The sequence below is a fragment of the Dryobates pubescens genome, chromosome 11, assembly GCF_014839835.1.
Source record: "Dryobates pubescens isolate bDryPub1 chromosome 11, bDryPub1.pri, whole genome shotgun sequence".
In the NCBI taxonomy this organism is placed as follows: Eukaryota; Metazoa; Chordata; class Aves; order Piciformes; family Picidae; genus Dryobates; species Dryobates pubescens.
The window spans coordinates 27,379,927-27,404,753 of record NC_071622.1 but is presented as its reverse complement, the minus strand read 5'-3'; the positions used below and the strand labels follow the sequence as shown (position 1 = coordinate 27,404,753).

The window sequence follows — 24,827 nt, the reverse complement described above, 5'->3', positions numbered from 1 at the left end:
TCTTGTGATTGGGAGGAAAGGCACTAAAGCAATAGAAATTTATAAAGAGACACTCAGCTTATTACTATCATTTTGGTAGGAAAAAAACTTGCATTTGTATCTGTCTGTACCTGCAATTTACTTTCTCAAATCAACTCTGTGAAGTTCAGAAATGTAAAATGTGGCAGAACAGGAAGGGTGGCCTTGGGAAGCCAAGATGAAGAAGGGCCAGAGCTAAGGTGGCTTCGTGTAAAACAAAACATGGTTAGTAATGCTAGGCCTCCCCACTTGGTACCTGGTGGTACTTGGTTGCATAATAAAGTGGGGAAAGCTTAAACCAAAACAGATGTTTAGCAGGTAGATACCTATCTCTGTGGTGAGACAAGTATGATCAGTTTGCAACTCATGGGTATCTTTCTCTAGGCACTGGAGAGTTACCAAGTCTGGGCAACTTGTCTACCTCATTTCTTACAAGTGTCTGATAATCTTCCTCATCAAAGGAAGAACAGATGAGGAACCATAGATGTTTTCCAGAGAGCACATCTGCATTGCTTTCAAGGTTGTCTGGGTTTCAATTTAAGTTAATTTACTCATGATAAGAGCAAGAAGCTCTGACAGTCTTGAAAATCTAGTGTTTCCCTTGGACTTCTATAGCTTCAAATATAAGCAGTGCATTATTTATGGTCTGTTAGGGTTTTTGTGCTGGGCTATTTTTTGAAGGTGGTATAATAAATGGCAAAAATCTTCCAGTTCTGAATAGCTGTTTCTGCACAGTATGAGTTGTCTTACCTAAGTCTAGTTGAAATAGCCCAAAAGTTGCTTAGATATGGACAACTGCTTGCTTATCAAGGTTTGTCTGGTTATTATCTTGCCATTTTAAGTATGAATTGAGTGGTTAGTTAACAGGGTCAGTTGACAATAGATGCACAAGGCTAGGGAATTTACAAAAGGGAAAAGGTTTTCTTTCAAGTCCTGATGCCAGTATGCAGGAACTGACTTGGATCTTAGAATGCTGAGAACTGGAGAACAGTGAAGTATTCAAAAGCAGAGAGGCTAGTGGCAGCAGGCTTTAGTTGCTGACACTTGATCAGTCTGATTAAAACTACTCAGGAAAAAAACCAATTCAAATTTCCCCCAAAATAAAAACTAACCCTTTGAATAACTTGTAGTCTGATAGTCTGAACTTCTGCAGGTTCTATCCTCTGTATCATATGACAGTGATGCTGTTGCTCTTTTGCATTCTGGAATTGAATTTATCACATCAAGTGGCTGTGTAAACCAGTTTCTTAGCAAATGTATTTTCCATGAATGCAACTACAAGTTGAATATGCTGCATTATAATGCATTCTGGGAAAATGAGGTGAAGTGAATGAAATTGCATTGAAGAGAAATTCCAAGACTGCATACGTATTGTCATGAATTTAAGTTAATATCTTCTCTCTGCAGCGGTGTGAACGAGTCTGTGCAGCAGGAAAAGCTTACAGAAAACAGGCCACATGGGGCCCTGTTGGAGGAAAGCACAGATTTCCTGATTACTAGCCAGATTTTCTGTTGTGTCGTCGTCATGATTTACGAGAGACTTTTTATCTTTGCAGAAACGGAAGGCTTTAAAATTGATACCATGGGCACCTATCACGGGATGACTCTGAAGTCTGTAACGGTAAGCTAAAAGTCTTTTTCTTGAATATGTTTTATAGAAATGGTAGTCTACCCATGTATCTGTCTCTTGTCAGCCTAGCCTAGGCTCTGCAAGGTCACTTTGGCTGACTGACAAAATTGATGTCAGTTCTTCTCTGTGGAAAGAAAAAGCATGTTTTGATTTGGTCTCCACACTGTAGAGATCTTTGGTCAAGGGATTTGTCTGCAGTAAAAAAGTTGTGTTGGGAAGGCTTTGCTCACATGTTGTGGCTTCTTCTGGAGACATGGTGGTTTTGTGCTCAACTGCACTAAGATACTGTGATATTACATATGTCTGTGAAATACAACTACACCCATAGAATGGATATAGTAAAGCTAGTGTCTGGAGTATCGCTCCGTTTCCTACCATGCATTTACTAATAAAAAATTGTTTAGTTTTGTATGACTTTACAATGGTGTCACTGGGAAATGCTGAAAATGCAGAGGATAAATAGAGACACTCAGGCAGGTTTCCTCTTTTTGGCTAATACTTGTCTGCTTTGTGGAAGTGGGTTGGATACTCTCAAATGCTGTTCTGATCTGCTGGTAAGTAGGACAGATGCTACAGAACTAAAGTAGAGCTCTCATTAAGGATTAATAGATGGCACTAAACACTCCTAAATCCATTACACAGAATAGAATTGATAAGGTTGGAAGAGACCTCAAAGATCATCAAGTCCAACCTGTCACCCAAATCCATGTACTACTTCCAGTTTGTGCTCCTAATTTGAACATAAAATAGTATCTTGAATATAAATTTCTTAAAAGCATTTAGAACTTGTCCTTGTTTGTTAAAATTCTTGCCTAAGTCTTTCATTCTCAACCTCCTCTGGGCTTAAAATACTAAAACATTCCCTTCCAGTTGTGTTTGTTGTTGTTTGTTTTTTTTAAAGGAAGGAATCTACTTAGTTCTCAATGCTGTTGTTTCCAAATTAATTCAGAAATTGATTGGGTAAAGGAAGAAAATAACCCATTACGTTTGGAGATTTGTTCTTGAACCTTGCACAAATTGATGGCTGCTTTATGAGAGAGCAAGCAATGTTTTCTGCCAGACCCGGGTTTCTATCCTATAATGCCTGTTTCAAGTGGTCACTTGAAATGACTTAGTTAAATGACTTCGTAAACAGCTTTCTGGTTTTAATTTCCCTGTGGGGAGAGATGAGAAAGAAAAAGCAACAAAACCAGATTATAGTAAAATGGAAATGTTGAAATGTTTCAAGCTTGTCTGTATAAAAACCTCTAGAAGTGAGGGGTTGCACAGTAATTCTAGAAGTGTTCTATTTTATTCTTCCATTAAAAAGTAGTTAAGGTTTTTTATCTGAGGAATCCTTGCTCATGTACTCAGCACACTTCCCAGAGCTCTGAGGCAGACTTACTAAACTGTCCTATATTCCATTAAGAAAGCAAATGTAACTGATATTAAATTACAAGCACATCTTTTTTGCAACATAAACTGGAATTATTTGAAATAACTACTTTAGGAGTATTGCATGGCTGCAGTGAAAGCATCATCTGGTGTCATGAGAAATATTAAAACTCCATCTGTCATTTGGTGTTTTTCTAAGAGAAAACTTACGAGGGTTTTCTTGAGCCTTGTTTTCCAGACTGTTTAAAAGGTGCCCTAAATGTTCATCTCATTCATGAATTAGTGACATTCTGATTGTGTTTCAGCTGGGAGAGAAACCTGCTAATTATGTGGCACTGAAAGAATCATCTGTTTTTGTCAAAACTTTGTCACAGTGATGGACCAGATAGTTCTAACCCATAATCTCCAGATTGTTGTGTTGTATAGGATGCTTAATTTCCTACCAGTTAGCATATTTCATATTATACTTTTCCTCAGGTTGTTGGTGTTTGAGGGGTTTTTTTCATGGTTTGAGCCTATTTTTTAGAACAGGGAAAGTAATTTCTACCCCAGAAGTTTAATGTTAAATTGCACTATATTTGTTAGCTAAACAACATGGAGAATAGAACTGGCATTGCATTTTACCTACACGAAGTCAACTACTATCCTCATAGTGTTGTTAAATCCATTGTGTGAACTCAAGTGCTTCACAGGAACTGAAGTGTTAGGTAGGCCTATGTTAGAGGCTGTCTTCAAACTTCAGACTTTGGATTTCCAGGTGAATGAGGAAATTTGAAAGGCTCGTTTTTATGCTGTTTGTTCTACTTGACTTAGGTAGCCTCTCCATTTCTTCTATGATGTTTCCGTTAATGTATTTAAAGAGAGAAGTCATGCCCTAAAAACTTCTTGTTTTGCTTGACTAGACTAGTGTCATTGTGAAATAAGCCTTCAATTCCCATGCAAGTTTTCTTTCTCTATTCTTTTTAGAATTCAGCTTTTTTCCTTTTTTTTTTTTTTTCCCATGCTTAGAGAAGTAAAATTTCATGGAGTCTTCTAAGTGAGATCTCAGCAATAGCTTATAGAAAGGCATTAAGAATTTCTTACTGTGTCTTAAATTATGAATACTGCCTTGAGAGAGATGAATTATGTATTTTACTTTATTTCCATTCATTGTCACTTTTTAGTGTGTTTTTCCTTTTGCTCTTCTTATCACTTTGGTTCTAAGTTGTATATATGAAGAGATTATTTACCCTAGCATGGTGGCTGAGCGTTTAACATTAGTAATGCTATCTACCCCAGCTTTTGTGCTCTCTGTGGTGCATTGATTCCTTTGGCTTACTTGTGACACCTTATCCTTTAATTTTTTTTTTTATTTAATTTTTTTTGGGGGGGGTGGGGGGGTGTAATTTCTGGTACATTGATTTTTTTTAAAATTATTTTTTTTTGTCTGATTGAAAGTTTGGTTTGATGGTTAGTCTTCTCTTTAAAAGATTGATGGACCCGTTAGCTTCCAAAATGTCTGGTCATGTTAGCAAATCTTAGTAGACATTTCCGTTTACCTGGAGTGTAAGCAGTGACCCAACTGTCTGCAGTCGCCCCCCTGCTTCTTACGTAACATTCCTAAGAAGCTTTTATTTGTTCTGTGTTATATTCCACTTGCACTCTGCCTCATTTCAATTCTCTGTAATGATCTTTTCTGAAATGTCCAAAACTTCTGGTTTGCGTTTGTTCTTGATGAAATGCAAGTTGTCCAAGTTGCTTGTTCTTTTTAACAGCAAAACAAAAACTTCTGCATCTTGACTGCTTTCTTTTCATCAGTGATGTTGGAAACTTTCTTAGCATTCAAAATTTGTGCCAGAACAGATGGTAAATGGTGGGCTTTTTCTGAAGTAATGTCAGCTAAAATAACTTGTGCTGCTGGCAGTTCTTCACTGTAACAGGGTTTTTGCTTAATTGGTGCACTTACTTTCTCTTAGGAGGAACTGACTTATTTAATGAGTTTTTATTGTGAGGGCATGATTTCATTATTGTGGACCTGGTACTGATTAACAGAACACTTTCCTCAGAAAGCAGTTTCTAATACTTGTGGCACCTTCTGTTTGCCTAGGTTGGTGATGTGCTGGAAATAAGTAAGGTAGTGGTGGTAGCTCTTGCTTTCTACTTACCTGGCACTTCATGTTGCAAAGTGTGCAGCATGACTTGTGGAAACCTACAGATCTACCTGCAGGCTTCACTTCAAAGCGTAATCCCCTGTATAGGAGGGCAATTTCTGTGTTTTAAATAATCAGATTTACTGTTTGAGATGGATCAAATAAGTGATATGGAAGATAAGCATGTTGGTGTTCTTGTACCTTGCAGGGTGTAGTGGAATGCTGAGAGAGAATCTTAAGCTGATACCCTCCCCATGTTCGTTGTTGTGTAAATATGACCTGTTCAGGGCATTAGCCTTCTGAAGTGCTTTTCTGAAGAGGACTGTTAACTTGGAGTCTAAACCAGTGTTTAATGGAAACCTAGAAAGCGTGTCTGACCTTTGTGTATAATGAAATTGAATTTAGACTACTGGTTTCTGCAACTAGAACATGCAAAGCATTTAACTGTTGCTGTAGCTTGAGATGTCAAGATCAGAACAAACTAGGTATCTGCACCTGTGTCAGGACATGTGAGAAGCTGCTCATTCCACAAGTGTCTGTTAAAGCTGGCTTTTGCAGATTGGTACTTCAATGTATCCTCTTCTACCTGAGGGTATGCTTTGTATTGATTGTAGGCACTTAGAAATAATGTAAGTTTCTCCTTGACAATAGTAGTCACGGTGATGCCAGTTGTACTCATCTTCCTCAAATTTTCCTGACTTCCGTATTAAAGAAAGGAATTGAGTGATTGCCTTTGGAGTTCTATGGAATACTTTCCTCTGAATTCTCAGAGTCCAGACTGGTTATGGACTATGATGCAGCGTGTTTGTCAGCTTGAGTACAAGTAAATAAAATCTGCAGAGTACTGCAGTAGATTCTTGTAGAAATTGTTTAGTTGCTATACTGAATTGCTAGAAAGCTTTTTTGACTTCTGATTTCTTTTAGTATTCATGGCTGCTGAAGCACAGCAGCCTCCTTTGTCTTCTGTTTTTGCTGCTGTTAGTGGAATCTGCCATTGATCATCTGCACCCATAAGCAGGCAGAACTACTATTATTTCTTTCTTTTATTGTTCAGTACACAGGTGGATACAGCAGTTTTTTAAGCTATTGAGATAATCTGAGGCTATGCTTGAAGGTTCATCCTAGTTAATGCGTATAGTTAGTGGGAGTTTCAGTCAAGGCACTTCACCTGTAACAAATTCAAATGCAAATTTCTGTGTTTAAATATGCAAGTTTTGTCTCTGGTAAGAAATTCTATGTAATTTTTCAGTGCTTCTGAGTTCAGTGACAATGTTTTTCCTACACGTTAACAAAAAAAATGTCTGTCTTTCCTCTGTAAACTTCCAGGCTTTACGGCAGTCTCTCAGTTGTAAAATTACCCTGATTAAACATATGAGACGATCAGATAATTAAAGAAAATATATTAAATTTCAGTTGGAACAAATATGTTCCTTAGTGCTATCAGAAAACAGCTAGTAAAATATGAAGTCCCTAGTTCGCCACAATGTGTGCAGGTTTAATTTCAGAGAACTAGAAGATTGGTTCAGCAGCTCTAAGGCAAACAACATTTTTCATCAGTTTATGGTATCATGTTTTTAGCATTAATTAATCAAAGGATGTTGCTATTATTACCCTCTTTTTTTTTTTTTTTAGTATGGTGTGGTCACAGTGATTTTTATTTTTTTTTATTTATGATTGTAACTGAGAGGTTTAACCTCTTGTGTATTTCCAAAGGATTAAGTTGTGTTAGAGAATGATGGGAAATGCCAAATTTCTGGTGCCTTAAAGATTAGGCCATAGGAGAGGGGGCATGCTGGTACAGGAGTAATCAACTTGGTACCTGCCCATATTTTATATAAAATATTTTAGATAATTAATGGACTGCTGTGTAAGTAAGTAAATCCATGAGGGGTTTTTTGGTGTGTTTTGTTTGTTTGTGGGGGTTTTTTTTTGGGTGTGTGTTTGTTTTTAATTTATCAGGATAAATTAAGATTGTGATGTCCCTGCTCACTGCAGGGGGGGGATGGACTAGATGACCTTTAAAGGTCCTTTCCAACCCAAACCTGTCTGTCATTTGTGTCACTCGGTGTCAAAACTTGAAAATACTTTCCAGAAGCATCTAGTGAAACTGGGCACTGTCTCTTAACGTACAGATAAACAACACTTACCTTTGAAAAACAGATTTAATACAACTTAAATATCACATAGATATAACTACATATCCACATGTCACCAGTTTCCTGTGTCATGTCCTAATCTCATTAAAATATTTGAGATCATCAGTAATGAAGGAGGAGTCAACAAAACAACAGACTCATTGAAAGTGTTGAAAAGAAGCTCTGAAGCAGAACATTATCTTCCTGCAGTCTGTGCATAAAACTGGTCATTATTCTCCATGCAAGTGTGACACCAGCCTGCTGGTGCCCCCGCTTCCCTCCTCAGGCTACCAGTGTTCTGTGAATTGTGTGTGCTGTTCAGTTTTTAACCATCAAGAGGAAGTGAAGAAAAGTGATAACTCTTAATTAGAAGAGTGTTCTGTAGATGATACTGGAGGTAGAGACTTTCTGTTTTCATTTTCTGTTTTCCATGATAGGCATCTGTAACTGTAATTCAACCATACCTGTAAGATTCTTGGTCTGTGAAGGTTAAGGACTAAGACATGACCATTACCTCAAAAGACCCTTGAGCTGGAGAAATGGAAGTTTCCCCAGAATAGTCTGCCAGCAGCCTTACATAACTCTGGGGTAACAGGATAGGCATTACTTGTTTATTATTCCTAATGAGCGTGGATGAAATGCAACCAGGTTTCCCAGGAGCTATTACTGCATTTTATACTTAAGGTCCCCACAACATTTTCAGTGGTTGGCATTTCATTGCCTCAGTTGTGTTTCAGACATTAAATAAATGACTCTCCCTTCAAGAGTTTTGGTATAAATAGTCAAGCTGGTGCTTTCGAGAAACTGCATTTGGCTGAACAATGCTGCAGTCGTTTCCTCAGCGGTTGTAGGTTGCATACATCTGTGCCAAGATATCTTGCTGTTGCCCTGCAATACAATGGATCTGCCTGTCTTGTTCCTCATAATGGATTGTATTTTGTTTTGAGTCTAAGAACTGCAAATTCAAGAAAAGTGGCTGTTGTGTAAGCAGTCACGTGTCTGGAAGTTAGGCGTTGCTTTGTTGCCCAGGACACTGCTGAACAGAAGAGGGAGCAAGACTGGGAGCCATCTAGTTTGTCACTGAATGAACACGTTTGAATTCACTGCTCTGTGTAAAACTTGATGGTGTCAGTGTGCTAAGTGTGCTTGTGGGCATGCCTGTCAGGTCCCAGAGCCATTTAAATGGAGGAGTGACGAGTATGAGAATCCAAAGTATTTCTGAGTGTAGGTTGAAGTGGAACTTTAGACATCCATGGCACTTTACTTAAAAAAGCTTGAGAGTCTCAGAAAGTCTTGTTGTGAATTTTAAGACGAGTTGTTATTAGTTTCTTAATGTAATGCTGAGTTATGAGAGTTTATTTGGCAGCCCTGTGAGCATCCCTTGAGAAACTCATCTGCCACGTAGACTGTGTGCAAAGACTTGAATCTTTATTGGTGGCTCAAGAGATGCTCATTTGGAAACATGGCCTCAAATAACAGTGTCTAGGAAGCCCCATTTGTGTTCTTTTTGCTTGAATCCTATGTAGGTGCTTAAATTCATTTGTGTTTCTAAGGTATTAGGGTTGATATGCAATATCTATTAATGAAACTTTTACAGGACATTGCTCAGTGGGACCAGATGAACTTCAGCTACAGATTTTTTTATTTTACCCTAAAAATCAATCACATGCTTCACATCCCTTATGTGCTGAACAATGTTGTCAGCATGTATTTCCCTCTACAAATCATCTCCAGACATCTACAGAATATGTAGCAGCTGCATTTTCAAGCTCTCCTTGAAGCTCTGCAAATGAGGAGAGAACAGCTTAGCTATTATGTAGTGTTATAACTTACTCACAACTATTGAAGGTGGTTTTAAATGTCTTACGGACCCAGTAGAGATGAGCATGTGACAGATTGGGGCCCAGGAAGCAGTTCACTTTGAGTCCCCTTCCTGCAAGTCTATCCACATTTGCTAAAATAATCACATGATTAGCCATCCCATTGTCTTTGAGTAAGAGTTTTAACAAAGATTTGAAAGTCTGTAACACCCTTTGCAATTTGTGATACAGTAACTGATGCATTTAGGTAACTAATTGGAGATGAGTAAAGATTTCCTTTTCTGTTGAGATTTTAGCATTGTCACTAGGCCATGTGACCCTTTGCTGCTTGATTATTTACTCTTAGTGGAGTAAGATAAAATTCATTATTTGTGGAAACAAGTTTTCTGCTTTGAGGACTTGCTTATATGTGACTTAGCATCATAGTCTAGTAGAAAAGTTGGATTGTTGCTAGCAACACCTGGAGGAACATGCCTCAGACCTCAGTCTCAAGTACATCAGTCATGCTTCCTACTACTGCTTAATTAATCCAGAGTAAATGCTCCTTTATGAGTGTTTTCCTTCTTGTGCTTGTGGGTTTGTTCTGGGGTGGGTTTTTTCCCCCTTACATTGAACTCTCAGTATGTGGCTGTTAGTCTTTGAATCCAACCAGTGGGTGCCTCAGTGTGGCACTTAGAGGTCTACTGGTATTACTAGAGTGTATTTTAGGCAGGTGTTCGTGACTTCCTGCATCAGAATATGCAAGGCAAAGATAGTATTTTGTAAGCACATCAAATCTGCAGAGCTCAGATTTGAAGCAGGTCTTTGGAGGCAGATATTGATGAAATGCTGGGGTAAGAACCATGGTTCTCAGTCTTCTGAGGGGGTGGATTAGAAGCGATGTCAGTCAGCACTATTTAAACATAGTGCAACATACTAGCTGGGAGGTCCAGTTACAACAGCAAAAGAGGTGATACTTTTAAGCCCTTAAGGCAATTTCTTCATGCACCATTGAAGAAGGTACTTGATTACGAGTGCCTGTATTTTGGTCTCTGTGATTTTATTGTTCCATCTAAATCTAGGAGTTAATCTCCCTGTGTCTTTTATGTAGCCACAAGCTGTTCTTTAAGCTGCCTCCTTACTTTCAGGATGTTAAAAGAATGTTTTTATTTATCACCAGGGCAGTCTATAGACAAAGTCCTGGTTTACTCAGGTTTGCTGCTTGTGATCCTGCATAGTCTGTTTCAGCACAGGCTTTCTCATTATGTAAATGACTGTAAAGACTGTATAATGAACTCTGCATTAGTTATGGCTCACTCAACTGGCATTTAGGCAATACTGATCATACCTTCCGGGATATACCTGTGATTGCAATCTGCTGAGATGCCATCTGGAGCTATATTTATGTTTTTAGTGAGCAATATGCTATTGTGGAAACCACTTGCATCATTGCTGCTGGAAGGTGCTTCTTTGGTCTTCATCCATCTAAAACTCCCTTCAAGGCCCTGCTCAGCTAAGCACAGGGACCTCGTACCTCATCTATATATAGGACTTGAGACTTAACACTGAAGATACTGAACTGGTAAAAAACCAATCTGGTTTCTAATCTTTGAGAGTTAAGAAATGCATGGTATGTGAATTTCTTTAGGATAAAGCATTTTGATTTTCTTCTCAATGTGGGAGTGGTTCTCAGCTGTTTGTTTGGCACTGTATTAATCTGCAATACTTACTATTTCTAATAACAGCCAAAGTACTTAACATTTCTAATTTATCTAAAGCAGTTTGTAAATTGAGAGAATGTATTATTAATAAATAACTGAGTACAACTGGGGTTTTTTTACAAATACATATTTTGATTAGCTAAGATCCAGAACAACTTCTTTTTGTCTAATCTAAGTCTCATCTAGCTTGGATCCATTCCCCCCAGTCCTGTCACTACCTGACATCCTAAAAAGTCCCTCACCAGCTTTCTTGTAGCCCACTTCAGATACTGGAAGGCCACAATAAGGTCCCCTTGGAGCCTTCTCTTCTCCAAACTGAACCACTGCAACTCTCTCAGCCTGCACCTCACAGGAGAGGCGCTTCAGCCCTCTGATCATCCTGGTGGCTCTTCTCTGGACGTGTTCCAGCACGTCTATATCTTTCTTGTAATAGGGGCTCCAGAACTAGCCACATTAACAAAGCATGTTTTCACCTTATATTACCATTGCGTTTGGCAGACTAAGCTTTAGTAAGTTTATTTACTTAGTTTGCTGTTTTAGCAGAGTGAGATCGTACTTTCGGAAAGAAAATCTCTCGCTGCTTTGGCTCTTTGATGTTAAAGGCAAACGGCATTTTACCCCTGTCAAGGTGTATGAGTGGGATTTTGCCACAAGCAACAGATGTGCTTTTAAAATTCAGTTCAAGTGCAAAGCAAAAGTTTGTGTGACTATGCAAAGAGTTAAGATTGCTTGTAGTTAGCTGTCAGTCTAGTTGCTGTAAATTCATGGTACTTTTCATTTAGAGGTTTTTTTACTTCTGGGTTTCTTCATAGGGAATAAGAGTTCTGTATTTTCTCTATATTATTCTCTTCTGCCTAAGTGGGTATCTTCTCATACCCTTCCTTGCCCATGAGCTACAGATATTTGCTTTTGAGTGGCTCAGTGCTGCCATTTTGAGGAGGTAGAGGAAAAAGCACTGCCTGCCTTTACCTCCTTGGGAGCAGTAATTTGAGGGTTTCATTTCCCTTGCTAGTAATTGTCATAAAAATTGACAAAGGCAATGACTTTTCTACAGGTTTTATTGAAATTGGAAAGTATGTTTAAAACATACTGTGTAAGTAGGGAGGGAATATTAACTGAAGTAGGCTGCTAGCAAATGTTTCCAGAGGAGGGAAAAAAACCCTGTCCTTTTTCTTTGGAAGAAGGAGACTTGAGATTGCATTGCCCAGAAAGCCAATTGTATCCCGGGCTGCATCAAGAGAAGCGTAGCCAGCAGGTTGTTGGAGGCGATTCTCCCTCTCTACTCCATTCTGGCGAGACCCCACCTGGAGTACTGTGTCCAGTTCTGGAGCCCTTATTACAGGAAAGACCTGGACATGTTCCAGAGAAGGGCCACAAGGACGATCCGAGGGATGGAGCTCCTCTCCTATGGAGACAGACCGAGAGAGTTGGGGTTGTTCAGTCTGGAGAAGAGATTCCTCCAAGGAGACCTTATTGTGGACTTTAGTATCTGAAGGGGGCTTACAAGAAAGCTGGGGAGGACTTTTTTTTTTCCCTTTAGGATGCCAAGTAGTGATAGGACTGGGGGAATGGAGCCAAACTAGAAGTGGGTAGATTCAGATTAGATGTTAGGAAGAAGCTCTTCACCATGAGGGTGATGAGACACTAGAACAGGTTGCCCAGGGAGGTGATGGAAGCCTCATCCCTGGAGGTTTTTAATGCCAGGCTGGATGTGGCTCTGAGCCACCTGATCTAGTATTATGTATCCCTGCCCATGCCAGGGGGCTTGGAACTAGATTATCCTTGAGGTCCCTTCCAACCCTGACAACTCTATGATTCTATGATCATCTTGAGGTATTCATCAGTCCTACTTAGTAGTTATCTTTGGAGCAGTTGGTGTAAATGAAGCAAACAGATTGCAGCATTATTGAAATTAAAATGGAATCCAATTGTCATTAAAAAAAGACAGACCCTGCCTGATTAATTGTATTTTACTATTGCTATTAAGTAAAACAAAAGACTTCTGGTTGGAGAGGGCTTTACAAGGCCTTAAGCCAGATATTTTGTGGCTAATAATACACACAACACAGTATAATATTACACAATATATGCAGCTGCCTCATAGTAGTCTATAAAATCTGTTTTAGGGTTAAATAAAACCCTCAAACCACCTGTTTTTATAGCAAGCTTCACATGTATAATTAGGTCTGGAAAATAATGTAATGCAAAAGCTTCCAAAAATATCTGGACATGAACAGCAGGTGAAATTCAGATTAAAGTAGTAAAATACACTTTAGATGCATACTAAATGAATCATAGTGCTATCTTAGAAATTAAAATGTAAAGGGATTCTGGGTTGCCTGCTGCAATGTTACACCTGGTTTTAAAGGGTAGTTTTATAGTTGGCTCAAATTTCATATGTGAAATTTGAGCATGTAAATCAGCTGTTGAAGGTTGTATTTACTTGTTTGTTGCAGTTGCCATTGAGACTAATGACAGAATAGCCTAATCAGGCAGTTTGCTCACCTTTATTTGGATATACTAAATATTTAATGAGGGTAAGTTTCATACGTGTGTTCTTGTACAACAAAATCACCTATTCAGTGTTTCTTGTATTCCTTCCCCTGGCAGTTCTCAGCAAGACTCTTAATGTCCTTTTATTTTCTTCTCTGGAAAGCTGCCTGTAGTTGGCTTGTATGAATCAAAATCCTTTCAGCTAGGAATGTAAGTATTAAATGGTTGTAAACAACTAGTACCTTGACAATAATCCATATGCAGGGAACATTTTACAGATGGAAATCTGTAACACAGAAAATATTTTCAAGTATTATTTTACCACTCCTCTCTACAGAGCTGAGAGGAAAAGAATGTAAAAGGTAGTAAGTACTCAACATCCTCCAGGTTAAGATGAAGTCAGTATTAAATTTAAACAGTAGCTACCAGTGTACTAAGATTTGTGGGAGTTCTCAGTTATGAATAAGAATCATACCTTTAAGGAAATAATGTAACTTCTGCTGCCTCTCCTAAGTGAAATGAAAGTGATTGATGAACCTGACATTTAATATTTGGCAAACTTCAAGGAGTTTCTGCCTTACTTGCAATGAAGTGATGTTTCTTTAGTGAAACCACATTTAAACTGTATTAAAATATATGGGGATATATATGGACATTTCATGAAAGCGACATAGCTAAATACTCAGAGCACGGGGTAATATGTTATGATCTTTTTAATATTTTTAATTTTATTTTTTTAAAAAAATATCATTTTGGCTCAAGAGGGCTTGGCCAGTGTCCTCTCCTACCACGTTCCCTGAAGGAAGCTAAATTAATTCTGTCCATAAGAAGATTAAAAGCTGATAGGGTAGGCAGATGTTTTCTTGTCTCAAGGGTGAAAAGCAGAGTATGGTTCTCTGGCAAATCTGAATATGATGGGGAGAAAAAAATGTTTTCCTTCTAGTTAAATTACACAAGGGCATTTTTGCTTTTCTGTATAATTTTGGGGTTTACTGGGGCTTTTTTATTGTGCTCCCAGTCATTTTTAATCTTGTGCTTTGTGATGTTGTGGTAGAAGGAGAAAGCTATGTTCTGGTTTTACTTATTAACAGTTCATTCACTCAAACACTGATCTGTAGTGAATTTAGATACTACTTTGAATTGTATTTTGCTTTCTAATTCTTTGGTTTCCACTGTAGAATAGAATAGAATTAACCAGGTTGGGAAAGACCTTCAAGATCATCAAGTCGAACCTATCATCCAACACTATCTATATCAAGTAAACCATGGCACCAAGCACCCCATCCAGTCTCTTCCTAAACATCTCCAGTGATGGTGACTCCACCACCTTCCTGGGCAGCCCATTGCAATGGCCAATCACTCTTTCTATGAAGAACTTCTTCCTACATCCAGCCTAAACCTTGAGACTGTGTCCTCTTGTTCTGGTGCTGATTGCCTGGGAGAAGAGACCTGGCTACAACCTCCCTTCAGGTAGTTGTAGACAGCAGTAGTTTCCCGTGAGCTTCCTCTTCTCCAGGCTAAGCAACCCTAGCTCCCTCAGCCTCTCCTCACAGGGCTTGTGCTCCAAACCCCTCACCAGCTTTGTTGCCCTTCTCTGGACACCTTCCAGCAACTCAACATCCTTCCTAAACTGAGGGGCTCAGAACTGAACACAGGACTCAAGGTGTGGCCTAACCAGTGCTGAGTACAGGGGCACAATGACTTCCCTGCTCCTGCTGGCTACACTATTACTGATCCAGGCCAGGATGCCATTGGCCTTCTTGGCCACCTGGGCACACTGCTGGCTCATGCTCAGCCAGCTGTCAACCAGTACCCCCAGGTGCCTTTCTGCCTGGCTGCTCTCCAGCCACCCTGACCCCAGCCTGTAATGCTGCATGGTGGTGGTGTGGCCACGATGTAGAACCCTGCACTTAGACGTGTTAAATCTCATTGCCATTGGGCTCTGCCCATCTGTACAGGCTGTCAAGGTCCCTCTGCAGAGCCTTTCTACCCTCTAACAGATCAACTCCTGCCCCCAACTTGGTGCCATCTACAAATTTACTGATGATGGACTCAATCTCCTCATCCAGATCATCAATAAAGATATTGAACAGGATGGGGCTCAGCACTGATCCCTGGGGGACACCACTAGTGACTGGCTGCCAGCTGGATGTGGCACCATTCACCACCACTCTGGGCTTGGCCCTCCCAGTTCCTAACCCAGCACAGAGTGCTGCTGTCCAAGCCACGGGCTGACAGCTTGGCCAGGAGTTTGCTGTGGGGGATGGTATTAAAGGCCTTGCTGAAGTCCAGGTAGACTTCATCCACAGCCTTCCCCACATCCACAAGGTGGGTCACCTGATCATAGGAGGAGATCAGGTTGGTGAGGCAGGACCTGCGCTTCCTAAATCCATGCTGGCTGGGCCTGATCTCTAGGCCATCCTGTAGGTGCTGAGTGATTGCACTCAGGCTGTCCTGTTCCATAATCTTGCCTGGCACTGAGGTCAGGCTGACAGGTCTGTAATTCCCTGGCTCATCCACCTGGCCCTTCTTGTGGATGGGCACCACGTTGGCCAGCTTCCAGTCTTCTGGGACTGTTGAAAAATGATGGAGAGCGACTTGGCCAGCTCATCTGCCAGCTCTCTCAGCACCCTAGGATGGATCCCATCCGGTCCCATGGACTTGTGGGGATCCAAGCAAAATATTATTATTTTATATCTATATATTCATATATGTAAAATATTTAAAAGTTAGAGTTTTTTTGTGTAGAAAGGTACATGCTTATCCAAATCCGGATTCCATTCTTTTCAAAAGAAAAACATTAAACTATTACATTGATAAAGCCCTGTCTGAAGTTGTGCTTTACTCTTCATAACCAAGCTGCTGTAGGATAGACTCAGGCTGCACCCTGTGTGCTTTGTGGCAGCATTCACAGGTGTGAAGTATTCTCTCTTCAATATAAGCTGATTCTTAACCACTGTAGCCTGTCATCCAGCTGTTGTAGCCTCCACCCTGCTGCTGACCTGGGAGCTTTTGATAGTTTACGTTCACATCTTAGCTGCCTCTTTCAGCATTAGATTTTCCTGGATTTCCATCTTGTTTAGGGATTTTATGCAAATAAAGATTTGCAGAAGTGCCTTTGCATTCACAGGAATGCTAAGAACAACAGCTGTGTTGAGCTTTGGGGAGAATAAACCCTCCCCTGTATCTGAAATGTGACTTTTTTTTTATTTCCTGGTAGCCTTTGAGTCTCAGTCAGTCAGTGCCCTTGAGGAGCCTGAAGAGCTTCTGCAAATTCCTCACAGCCTTCAGTTGTAGCTGCTGAGCTCCTCAATGCAGAATTTGTTTTAAAGGGTTAACATCTTTAAGTTATTTTTTTATTTGTAATTAAACATCTTGGGTCTTTGCAGGTTGGAGCTGTTGCCACCTAAAGCATGGTCAGGAATCATTAGTAAGAGTCTTGCTCATCTCCCTTTTCCTGTTAAAACAAGTGCTTCATAGTTCTGCCATTCAGAAATAACCTTTTGTCCTTAATACAGTCTAGATGATACAATCTAATATGGCAATATACAAGTATTCCTTAAGGCTATATCTAAATCAAGGCACTCAAGCAAATTAAAGCAAATTACCAAAGTGTGCAACATCAACATTCATAAGTTATAATGCATTAAATTGCCATTGACTAGTGATGTCTTTAGGAATAAAATTGCTTTAGTTAGCTGTAGTTTAATTTCCTTAGTTTACAGTGAGTGAAGGCCAATTTACTCCAGCATTAGAAAATTCATGTGGGAATTTAATGCATTTAAATTAATATGCTCTGACTTTTCACCTTTACTTGAATCTTTATAAGCCTGTAGATCGTTGGTTAGCCCATTAAGTTCAGGAGCAGCTTCCCTGGACTGACACAGGCATTTCCTGCATCTCTTGTTGCTGAGGTCCTTGTGGTTTCTGCATGTTCATTACAAGCTCATGTGGGATTATAGATTAGATCTCAATCAGAGCTACAAATAAAATTGAACTGTTACTCTTCAACCCAGGTACTAATGGCTAGATTATATGGAACTACGATGGTATTTCTTAACTAGCCTGTAGAGATTGGGCACTTTCAGCATGCACAGTTTGAGATCTTCTGGCATTCACGCAAATTCGTTAGTAAAGTCAATTGTGAATTCAATACTTCTAAAATTCCTATAATGCAATTATTTAGAACTAGATGATCCTTGAGGTCCCTTCCAACCCTGACAATTCTATGAATTCAAGCTTATTAGCTTTGAAAATGTTGTATAGAAAATTCAACACTGTAGTTTGGTATTTACCAGAACTAGGTGGTTTTATGTCCTCTATTCTGAATGAGGTCTTAAAGCAATGTTTATGTTCACTTGTATAGAACAAGATGAGTTTGAAATTTCTCTGAGAATGTTTTGCCCTTAACATGTTCTTGAGGTGTTTGGTTAGGGAGGGAGTTTCTTAAGGATTTTGTTTAGAAAAAATACTTAGTTTTTCATGCTGCCTCTTGCAGAGATTCACTTCTAGTTGGTTACCACAGAGCTTTTTGATAACTTGAGAAAAAGGCTAGCTTTGAAGAGGCAGTTGTCGAAGAGAAGTAAGACAGCAAGTAAAGGAAGCTTTGTTGACCACTAGAAAATTAATTCCATTTTTGTGGCTCTCCCAAATGCCAGGGACAAACTATGAACACAGATTCTTATCTTTCTGCTGGCCACTACAAACAATGAAATCCCAAACATTTTAGTTGGCAGTGGTGGGAAGCAGTCTTTTTTTCTATGGCAACACATCATTGTGATCATTATTCCCTTCAAGTAACTGACAATGCCAGTGTGAAATATGTTCAGCAAATATGTGAAGCTATTTTTGCCCAAGTCTTTTAAATGTCATGGGGGAAAAAAAAAGTGGAAATTATCTAGATACAAAAAAGCATAATGCCAGCGGCTCAACCTTCAGTCCATGCTTTCAGAGAACAAGCACCATCCAGCTCTGCAATTGGTCTTAACTTTAAACTGGATCGTAGTTGTATGTACTTAAATAACTGTACTGGTATTTTGGTTTTTTTTTTAGTTCTTTTAAACTGTTGTAAAAATACTTTGCTATTTCCTAGCTAGAATATGATAGCATGCAGTGTTTTCTGCAGTTCAAGTGTACATGGGTGCTGAGAGGAAAAGGGAAAAAACACTTAATGCTCATGGTTAGTTTTGTCAGGAGCATTCTAGGATTCTTCTGCTCTGTGAGTAAGTCAAAGCGTGATAAATCGAAGCACTAATCAGTACTTCAGGGGCTAAAATTCACAAGTCCAAGAGAATATTGTGATAAGAAGTGGGGGTAAAACCCTCTCTGTTCCATTTTAATACAATGTTCATAAATATTTTTCTCTTGCAGAAGATGAAGAGGTAAACTTTTAATCTTTGGCAGGTTGCCATAGGGAGCCTTACACGCAACACGAGCGGTGTTTCTCAAAAAGGCTCAATGTATGGAATTTGTGCAGGAGATGTTAGTTCAAGTGTGTATTCAAGGGTGTGAAGTCTCTTTTGATGAACAGGAGCAGGGGTAGGGAAGAAATGTAATTGTGTACTTCATTTTAGTTTTTCCATTCCGCTCTGCTAGCATGAAATTTAGACAATAAATCATTTGAGCTGTTTAGCTTCTACTTGGAGAAAATGAGGAACTAGTGGAAGGGGAAAAAACATAAAAAAAAATGGTTGAGGGACCCAGGGAGTGCTTTTTTAAAAAAAATTTCTTTAATGCAGCATTATATTTTACTTGTACTTAAAGACGTCAAATTATTGGCAGATGGTTGTCATTCTTTTCTTAACTTTAGTGGAACTTGGGTATCTTGTTTGCAGCATCCATTTCTCAGCTGAATTTTGGTTAGAAAGTAAGTCATCCCTTTGTGGGCTGTAGCAAGCAAACTTTTCTACCTTTTTAGGGGGGCCTAATTCATAGCTCCATAGTATGAAGTAGTAACTGTGGCTTTTAAATCTGAAGAGATTATATAATTTTAATATAAATTAAAAGATTTGGAGTTATTCTAAATCTAATTTTTTTTATCTGTTATTCTTCCATAATTTTTTTTTTAACATTTTGAGAACTCCAGAAAAAGGTTTTTAAAGCAGCATAGTGAACTTCCAAAACAGATAAACTGTCGCAAATTGGACAAAATTATAGAAGTAGTCTGCTACATCAGCTTCTAAAAATCATTTCAGACCTGAAAGATGTAATGTTTCACAACATTAATGGTGGCATTATGGGGCTGGAGGGGATCTCATCAATGTCTATAAATGTCTGTGGAGGGGGCTAAGCTCTTTTCACTAATAAGGAACACTGGATATGAACTTGAACATAGAAGGTTTCACCTCAACATGAGGAGAAACTCATGTTGAGGTGAACATGACAGAGCACTGGAACAGGCTGTCCAGGGGGGTTGTGAGTCTCCTTCTCTGGACACATTCAAAATCCGTGTGGCTGCATTCCTGTGCAGACTGCCCTGGGCAATCCTGCTTTGGCAGGGGGCTTGAACTCAGTGATCTCTGGAGATCCCTTCCAACCTTTAATGTACTATAATACTGTGATTATTGAAAAGACGTTATCTCTGGAAGATATATGTATATAAGAACAATGTGGGTGTGTTTTTTCTTGTTTATTTTTTGTTGTTCAGGTTGGTTGTTGTTATTTTTTTGTTGCTATTTTTGGTGGCTGGTTTTTTTCCTTCTCGCTTTGGTATGCCACAGTGTGCTTACAGCATACGCTTAGTAATTTGCTTTTTGAGGAACAGATGTGTTAGTTGTCCCCTCAGGTATGTGTATGATATTTACTTTTATTTTAGAGTCTTAAGTAACGTCAAGAGTATCTCTGTATTGTAATCTTGTTTCCTTAATTTATTTGGACATAAAAAAGTTACCACCTTCTGTGTTAAAAAACAGTCAATAAAATGCAATACTTTGAATTATTCAAAGATAATACAATGGGAAATTGGTTATTTTCTTGATGCAGAAGGCTGGATAATTGAGTTGAATTTTTATGTCCACAAAAATCAATGCCTAGGTGGACTTTGGAGGAATGCCTATAAAAAGACTGGCATTTGCATTAAATGGCAGTACTAAATTTTTAACTGAGTCACAGATGGTGTTTTCCAGTGTTTCGTTTTTGTTTTGTTATCTTGCATCAGCCTATACGTTATGGCATAACAGACTTAAATTATGCCTTTTTGTTTTTTTGGTAGTATATTCTTTCTTCTTTTGGGAGTGATGCCAGTGACATAGAAATCATGAATGAAACCTAGAATGTCTCTCTTGTTCTCAAAGATCTCAGCTTGCTTAAATGCAGGATATGTTAAATATTTAGTAAAGGCCCTGAACAAGGGTTTTGTTTTCCTTGGTGACTTGCTTGGTATTTTATTAACAAAGGACTTTTTGTGGTATTTTTTTCATGTTTTAAACTGAGCTTACTGAGACATGGAGCATTTGTCTTTTTCCAGAAGAGATCTGGTGGGGTTCTGGTTTTTCCAGCACAGGGAGATGTGATGTTTTAATGATTGCATAAATGTTTAAAATTAATTTTAATGGAAAGCTTTTAAAAGTGTTAACGGGGAAAGAACTGGCAATAGTGAACTTCTGGGACTTTTAAAAGTTGAGAAGATTAATCTCTTACTTCCTTGCAAGCATGGCTATCTTCTCCAATCTGATTTTTGTCATCCTGGGACATTTTAAACTTGCAGGGATTTCACACTGTTCTCAGTTTCTTCATCTTTTTTTTTCAGTTGAATTAGTTTCAATACAATATCAAAGCTAGTATCTTTAAAATGTTAAGAAGAGAAATGTTTCACACACTTCACTTTCTAATGAGGTAAAGAAAAAGAGACTTCTCCATTATGCCTACGCTGAGGACCTGAGTGAGTGGTTCATTTAATGTTCATGTTAAACAGTTGAAATGTCAGTTAGATAAAGCTAAATGGGCTAAAAGGAAAATGATGCTCTTACTCTGATGCACTTGTCCTCAGAGGCAGACTTTGGCCTCTGGTGAGGTAAAGTAGCTTGCAGTCTTTTCTGATTTTTAAAAGGGTATATTGGTTACAAACTGATAAAGACTGTAGAAGAACACCTCTTTCCTCCTCCTCCACCCTGCAAATGATACCTGGAAGACAGCAGAAGTAATTCAATTCACTCTTCTTAGAGTGTTCTTCTCTCAAGCCTTTCCAGGCGAATGAAAGCCCTTTGAGAAAAATCCTGTCAAAGATTTTAGCAGTCTTGAATTCTCCCCCCTGTGCACCAACTGTGCACAACTTAAGCATTCAAATGGAAACCTTTGAGAGTACATAAAGCTTTAAGCCCTGAGTACTCCCTGTGCTGGAGAGATGGGGTGGTTTTTTTTTTGAGTAGTAATTCAAGGTTACTCTCTCGGTCAGAAAGTTTTGACCACAAACACAGGCTTGAGAAAAGTGAAGGGACTGTTTTGTACCCTGTGGTTTGAGTTATACAGCAGTTAGCTCATGAACCAAAATGTATCATTACTATCATCCAGTTAGTGTTAGCAATGAAAACTGTCAGATTTCACTGTTTAAGAGAGCTCTTGTAACTGTTGCCATGGTAATATCAGAATGGCAGTGTGGTAGCTTTCATCCATATCCCATATTCAGCTGAATTCCTTTGCCATCATTTAACCGTAAAAGGAAGGTAGCATATTTTACCAGGCTAGATTTCTTTTGAGTTAAATGGGGACAAATGAAGACTGGAATTAACTCTTTATTTGAAAATGAAATGTAAATCTGAGATACAAGCAATCCAGTTTGCTTTGTTTCTGCTTTGACTGTGTGTCAACAGTCCTGTGTGTAAAATACTCTGTGGAGTTACTGACTTGCTATTCATGCCATCATTCCATGTCTTGTATTTACTTTGGTTCAGGGCATAGTAATAAGCATGCACTGCAATCACAAACTAAAAATGCTGTTAGAAGAATGGATTTCCCTCAGACTGGTATTTTCTCTGGAAGGGGAGAAGTACTCTTACCACTAGAAATTCACATCCTGCTTTCTAATTGGCCTCACTTTTAATGCTTTCCCTTATCAATGAGCCTGCCCTGTATTTCTTTAGCTGGTATTGATCAGCTGCTGCATTAATTTCACACTTCTGTTTTCTGATATTCAAGAGCTTTTTTTTAACTGACCTGCTATAAGAAGTTGTTCTCCACAGCCACGCTCCCCTAGCCTCCCACCCCAGAAAGCCTTTGACTTCACTCTTGCCATGAGTACAAAGCAAAGACAATGTTCTCTTCTTTCTGACCTACATTTTCACAGTGCAACATTAGATAGCTGGCAGTGATGCTTCCCTGCCTCCCTCCTTTCCTTTCCTGTGCTCCCTTCCCAGGGTGGCTAGGTCTTGCCAAGCAGAGCTGGAGAAGGGACTGCATGGCTAGAGGTGTGATCTGTAGCAATACACCAAATTCCGTGTCCGTTAGGTATGATTTGCAATCAGGAATTTTTCTGCTCAGCAAGGGTGAGACCGCACACCACCCTACTGCTGTACTGTTTTGGAAGAACACTCTGAAATGAAAAGGATAATAATGCTCTTGAAAACATAAGAGGTGCAGTTATCAAAGTGTAATTAAGTAACTGTCCAGTATTTGTGTTATCTGGCAGCATAAAATAGGGACTGAACAACGAGCTGTAAAATTGGTAAAAATGTGTATAAGCAGCTACCTGTGCTTTTGCAAATCAGTTACAATCCAGCTCGTGTTAATAGTGCGAATGTAAGAAGTATTAGCTTCTATACTGGCATCTTGTTTTCAGTTGTGCAGGTAACTCACATCACTAATTTAATTGGAGATGTGAAAGGAGCAGTTCTGTTGTTGGTGAATAACAATTTTTTTGTTGGACTTTGTTTTGGTCATGTAGTGTCAATGTATAAATATGTATTTAGTTGAAAGCTAAATAGGGGGGAAATAGGGAATTCCAGTTTCTGATTTTTGTTACCATGGTCCACTTTCCTCAGTGTGATTTTTTTTTTTTTTCTATGTAATAAGTTTGAGTCATAATTCTTATTTTTTTTTTTTTAGAATTTGTTTTCAACCTGAAGCAAACACACAGATAAATAAAAACATTTAAAGCAAATATTAAACAAAGTTCTGTATCTGAGTCAACTAATTACGTCTTTTATTTCACTCTATTGCAAAAACATTAGGCTATTAGATACAAGCTTGTATCATACTGCTAATGGAAATCCAGGTTTTTTTTGTCTTGCTTTATGGGGAAAGAAGTGAAAGAACTTGCCAAAGATTTGAATCATATAAATAACTATTGCACTATTTTTTAGTATGAACTGATTTTATATTCTAGTAGAGTGAGCAAATGGCTTAAACATGAGCTAGAAAAGAGTAAAAACATTCAGAGAATGGAATGTAGATCTTTAATTCTGCAATTGCATATTTTATTATACAAGCTGTCCCTCCTGCTTCTGAAAGCTTTGTAACAACGTGTGCAAGAAAACAGTACTTGGATACAAATGATTTAAGCAGCCTTTGGCTGCCTTGATAATGATTCAAATATATTTATAGCATAATTTCAACTTATACCCAAACATTAATAGAAATTTTTTTAAAGTTATGTTGAACCCTTGAAAGGGTATAAAAAATAGCTTTATATTTAACATCTTACACTCCTCACTAGTATTTCAGCTAGCAAGAAGTTTGATATACTGAACTCATAGGCATTGTACCATAATTCTGCCAAGCTTGGGCAGATCAGCATCATGCATGAGCTCCAAAGTGGAGTACCCGAGAGGTTGTTTGGCTGCCAAACTTTATGATTCAAGTGCCAAACTATTTAAGGTTTAGTTATTAACCTCTTGGACTGTACCCAGAAGCGGGTAACTGCATTTCGAACTTGCCAGAGTTGGTAAAATCCAAGTGGAGTACATTATAGTCTAGCTTGAAATTGCTGAAGGCAGGGAGCAGACCTCTCCAAGAGGATGGACTGTGTTCTTGGCCAGCATTGCTCAGGGAGAGGCCACTTACGGGATTGTACATCTTCCAGAACTGAATACCCCCGAGTAGGGGCTGAATACCCCCTAATGGCTGACTCACTCTGGTTGTCTTAAACTTGTTCTATTGTGTAAAGCTTGCATGTAGTTAACTTAAGCCATGTGGCTTTCGGATGGGCTATTAATTGTAGTGTGCAATAGCTGGAAGGAAGCAGGCCAGACTGAGTGTGAAGAAAACTACAAATGGGCGTTGAAAGAATACTCCCAACGACTCTAATGCAGCTTGCATCTCCATGGCATGTGAATGCCAGTAGCTGTCACACAAACTAAGTAGATGGAGAAATCTCTCCTGCAGAAAGTGACTATTTTTACACACATTTGCTTTCCCCAGAAAAATGGACATTTCTACAATTTGAGGTGTAATAGAAATGCACAAATGTATATCTATTATACCTCAAATACAGCAAATTTGGTGAAGGATCACCACAAAAATGGTGAAGAGCAAATTTCCACACACCTATGGAATAGGAGCTCCTCAGATTTCTTCAGCGGACTAGTCCAGTGCTA

The 24,827-nt window shown here is 38.9% G+C and overlaps 1 protein-coding gene across 1 annotated transcript in view; it reads left to right on the top strand.

The window, feature by feature from the left end:
• CDC73 (cell division cycle 73) overlaps positions 1-24,827 on the top strand; it is a 115,649-nt gene that overhangs the window by 33,323 nt on the left and 57,499 nt on the right. Inside the window, exon 10 of the mRNA XM_054164932.1 lies at positions 1,575-1,639. Coding sequence (XP_054020907.1) covers positions 1,575-1,639 — 65 coding nt within the window. The remainder of the gene's footprint in view (positions 1-1,574; positions 1,640-24,827) is intronic.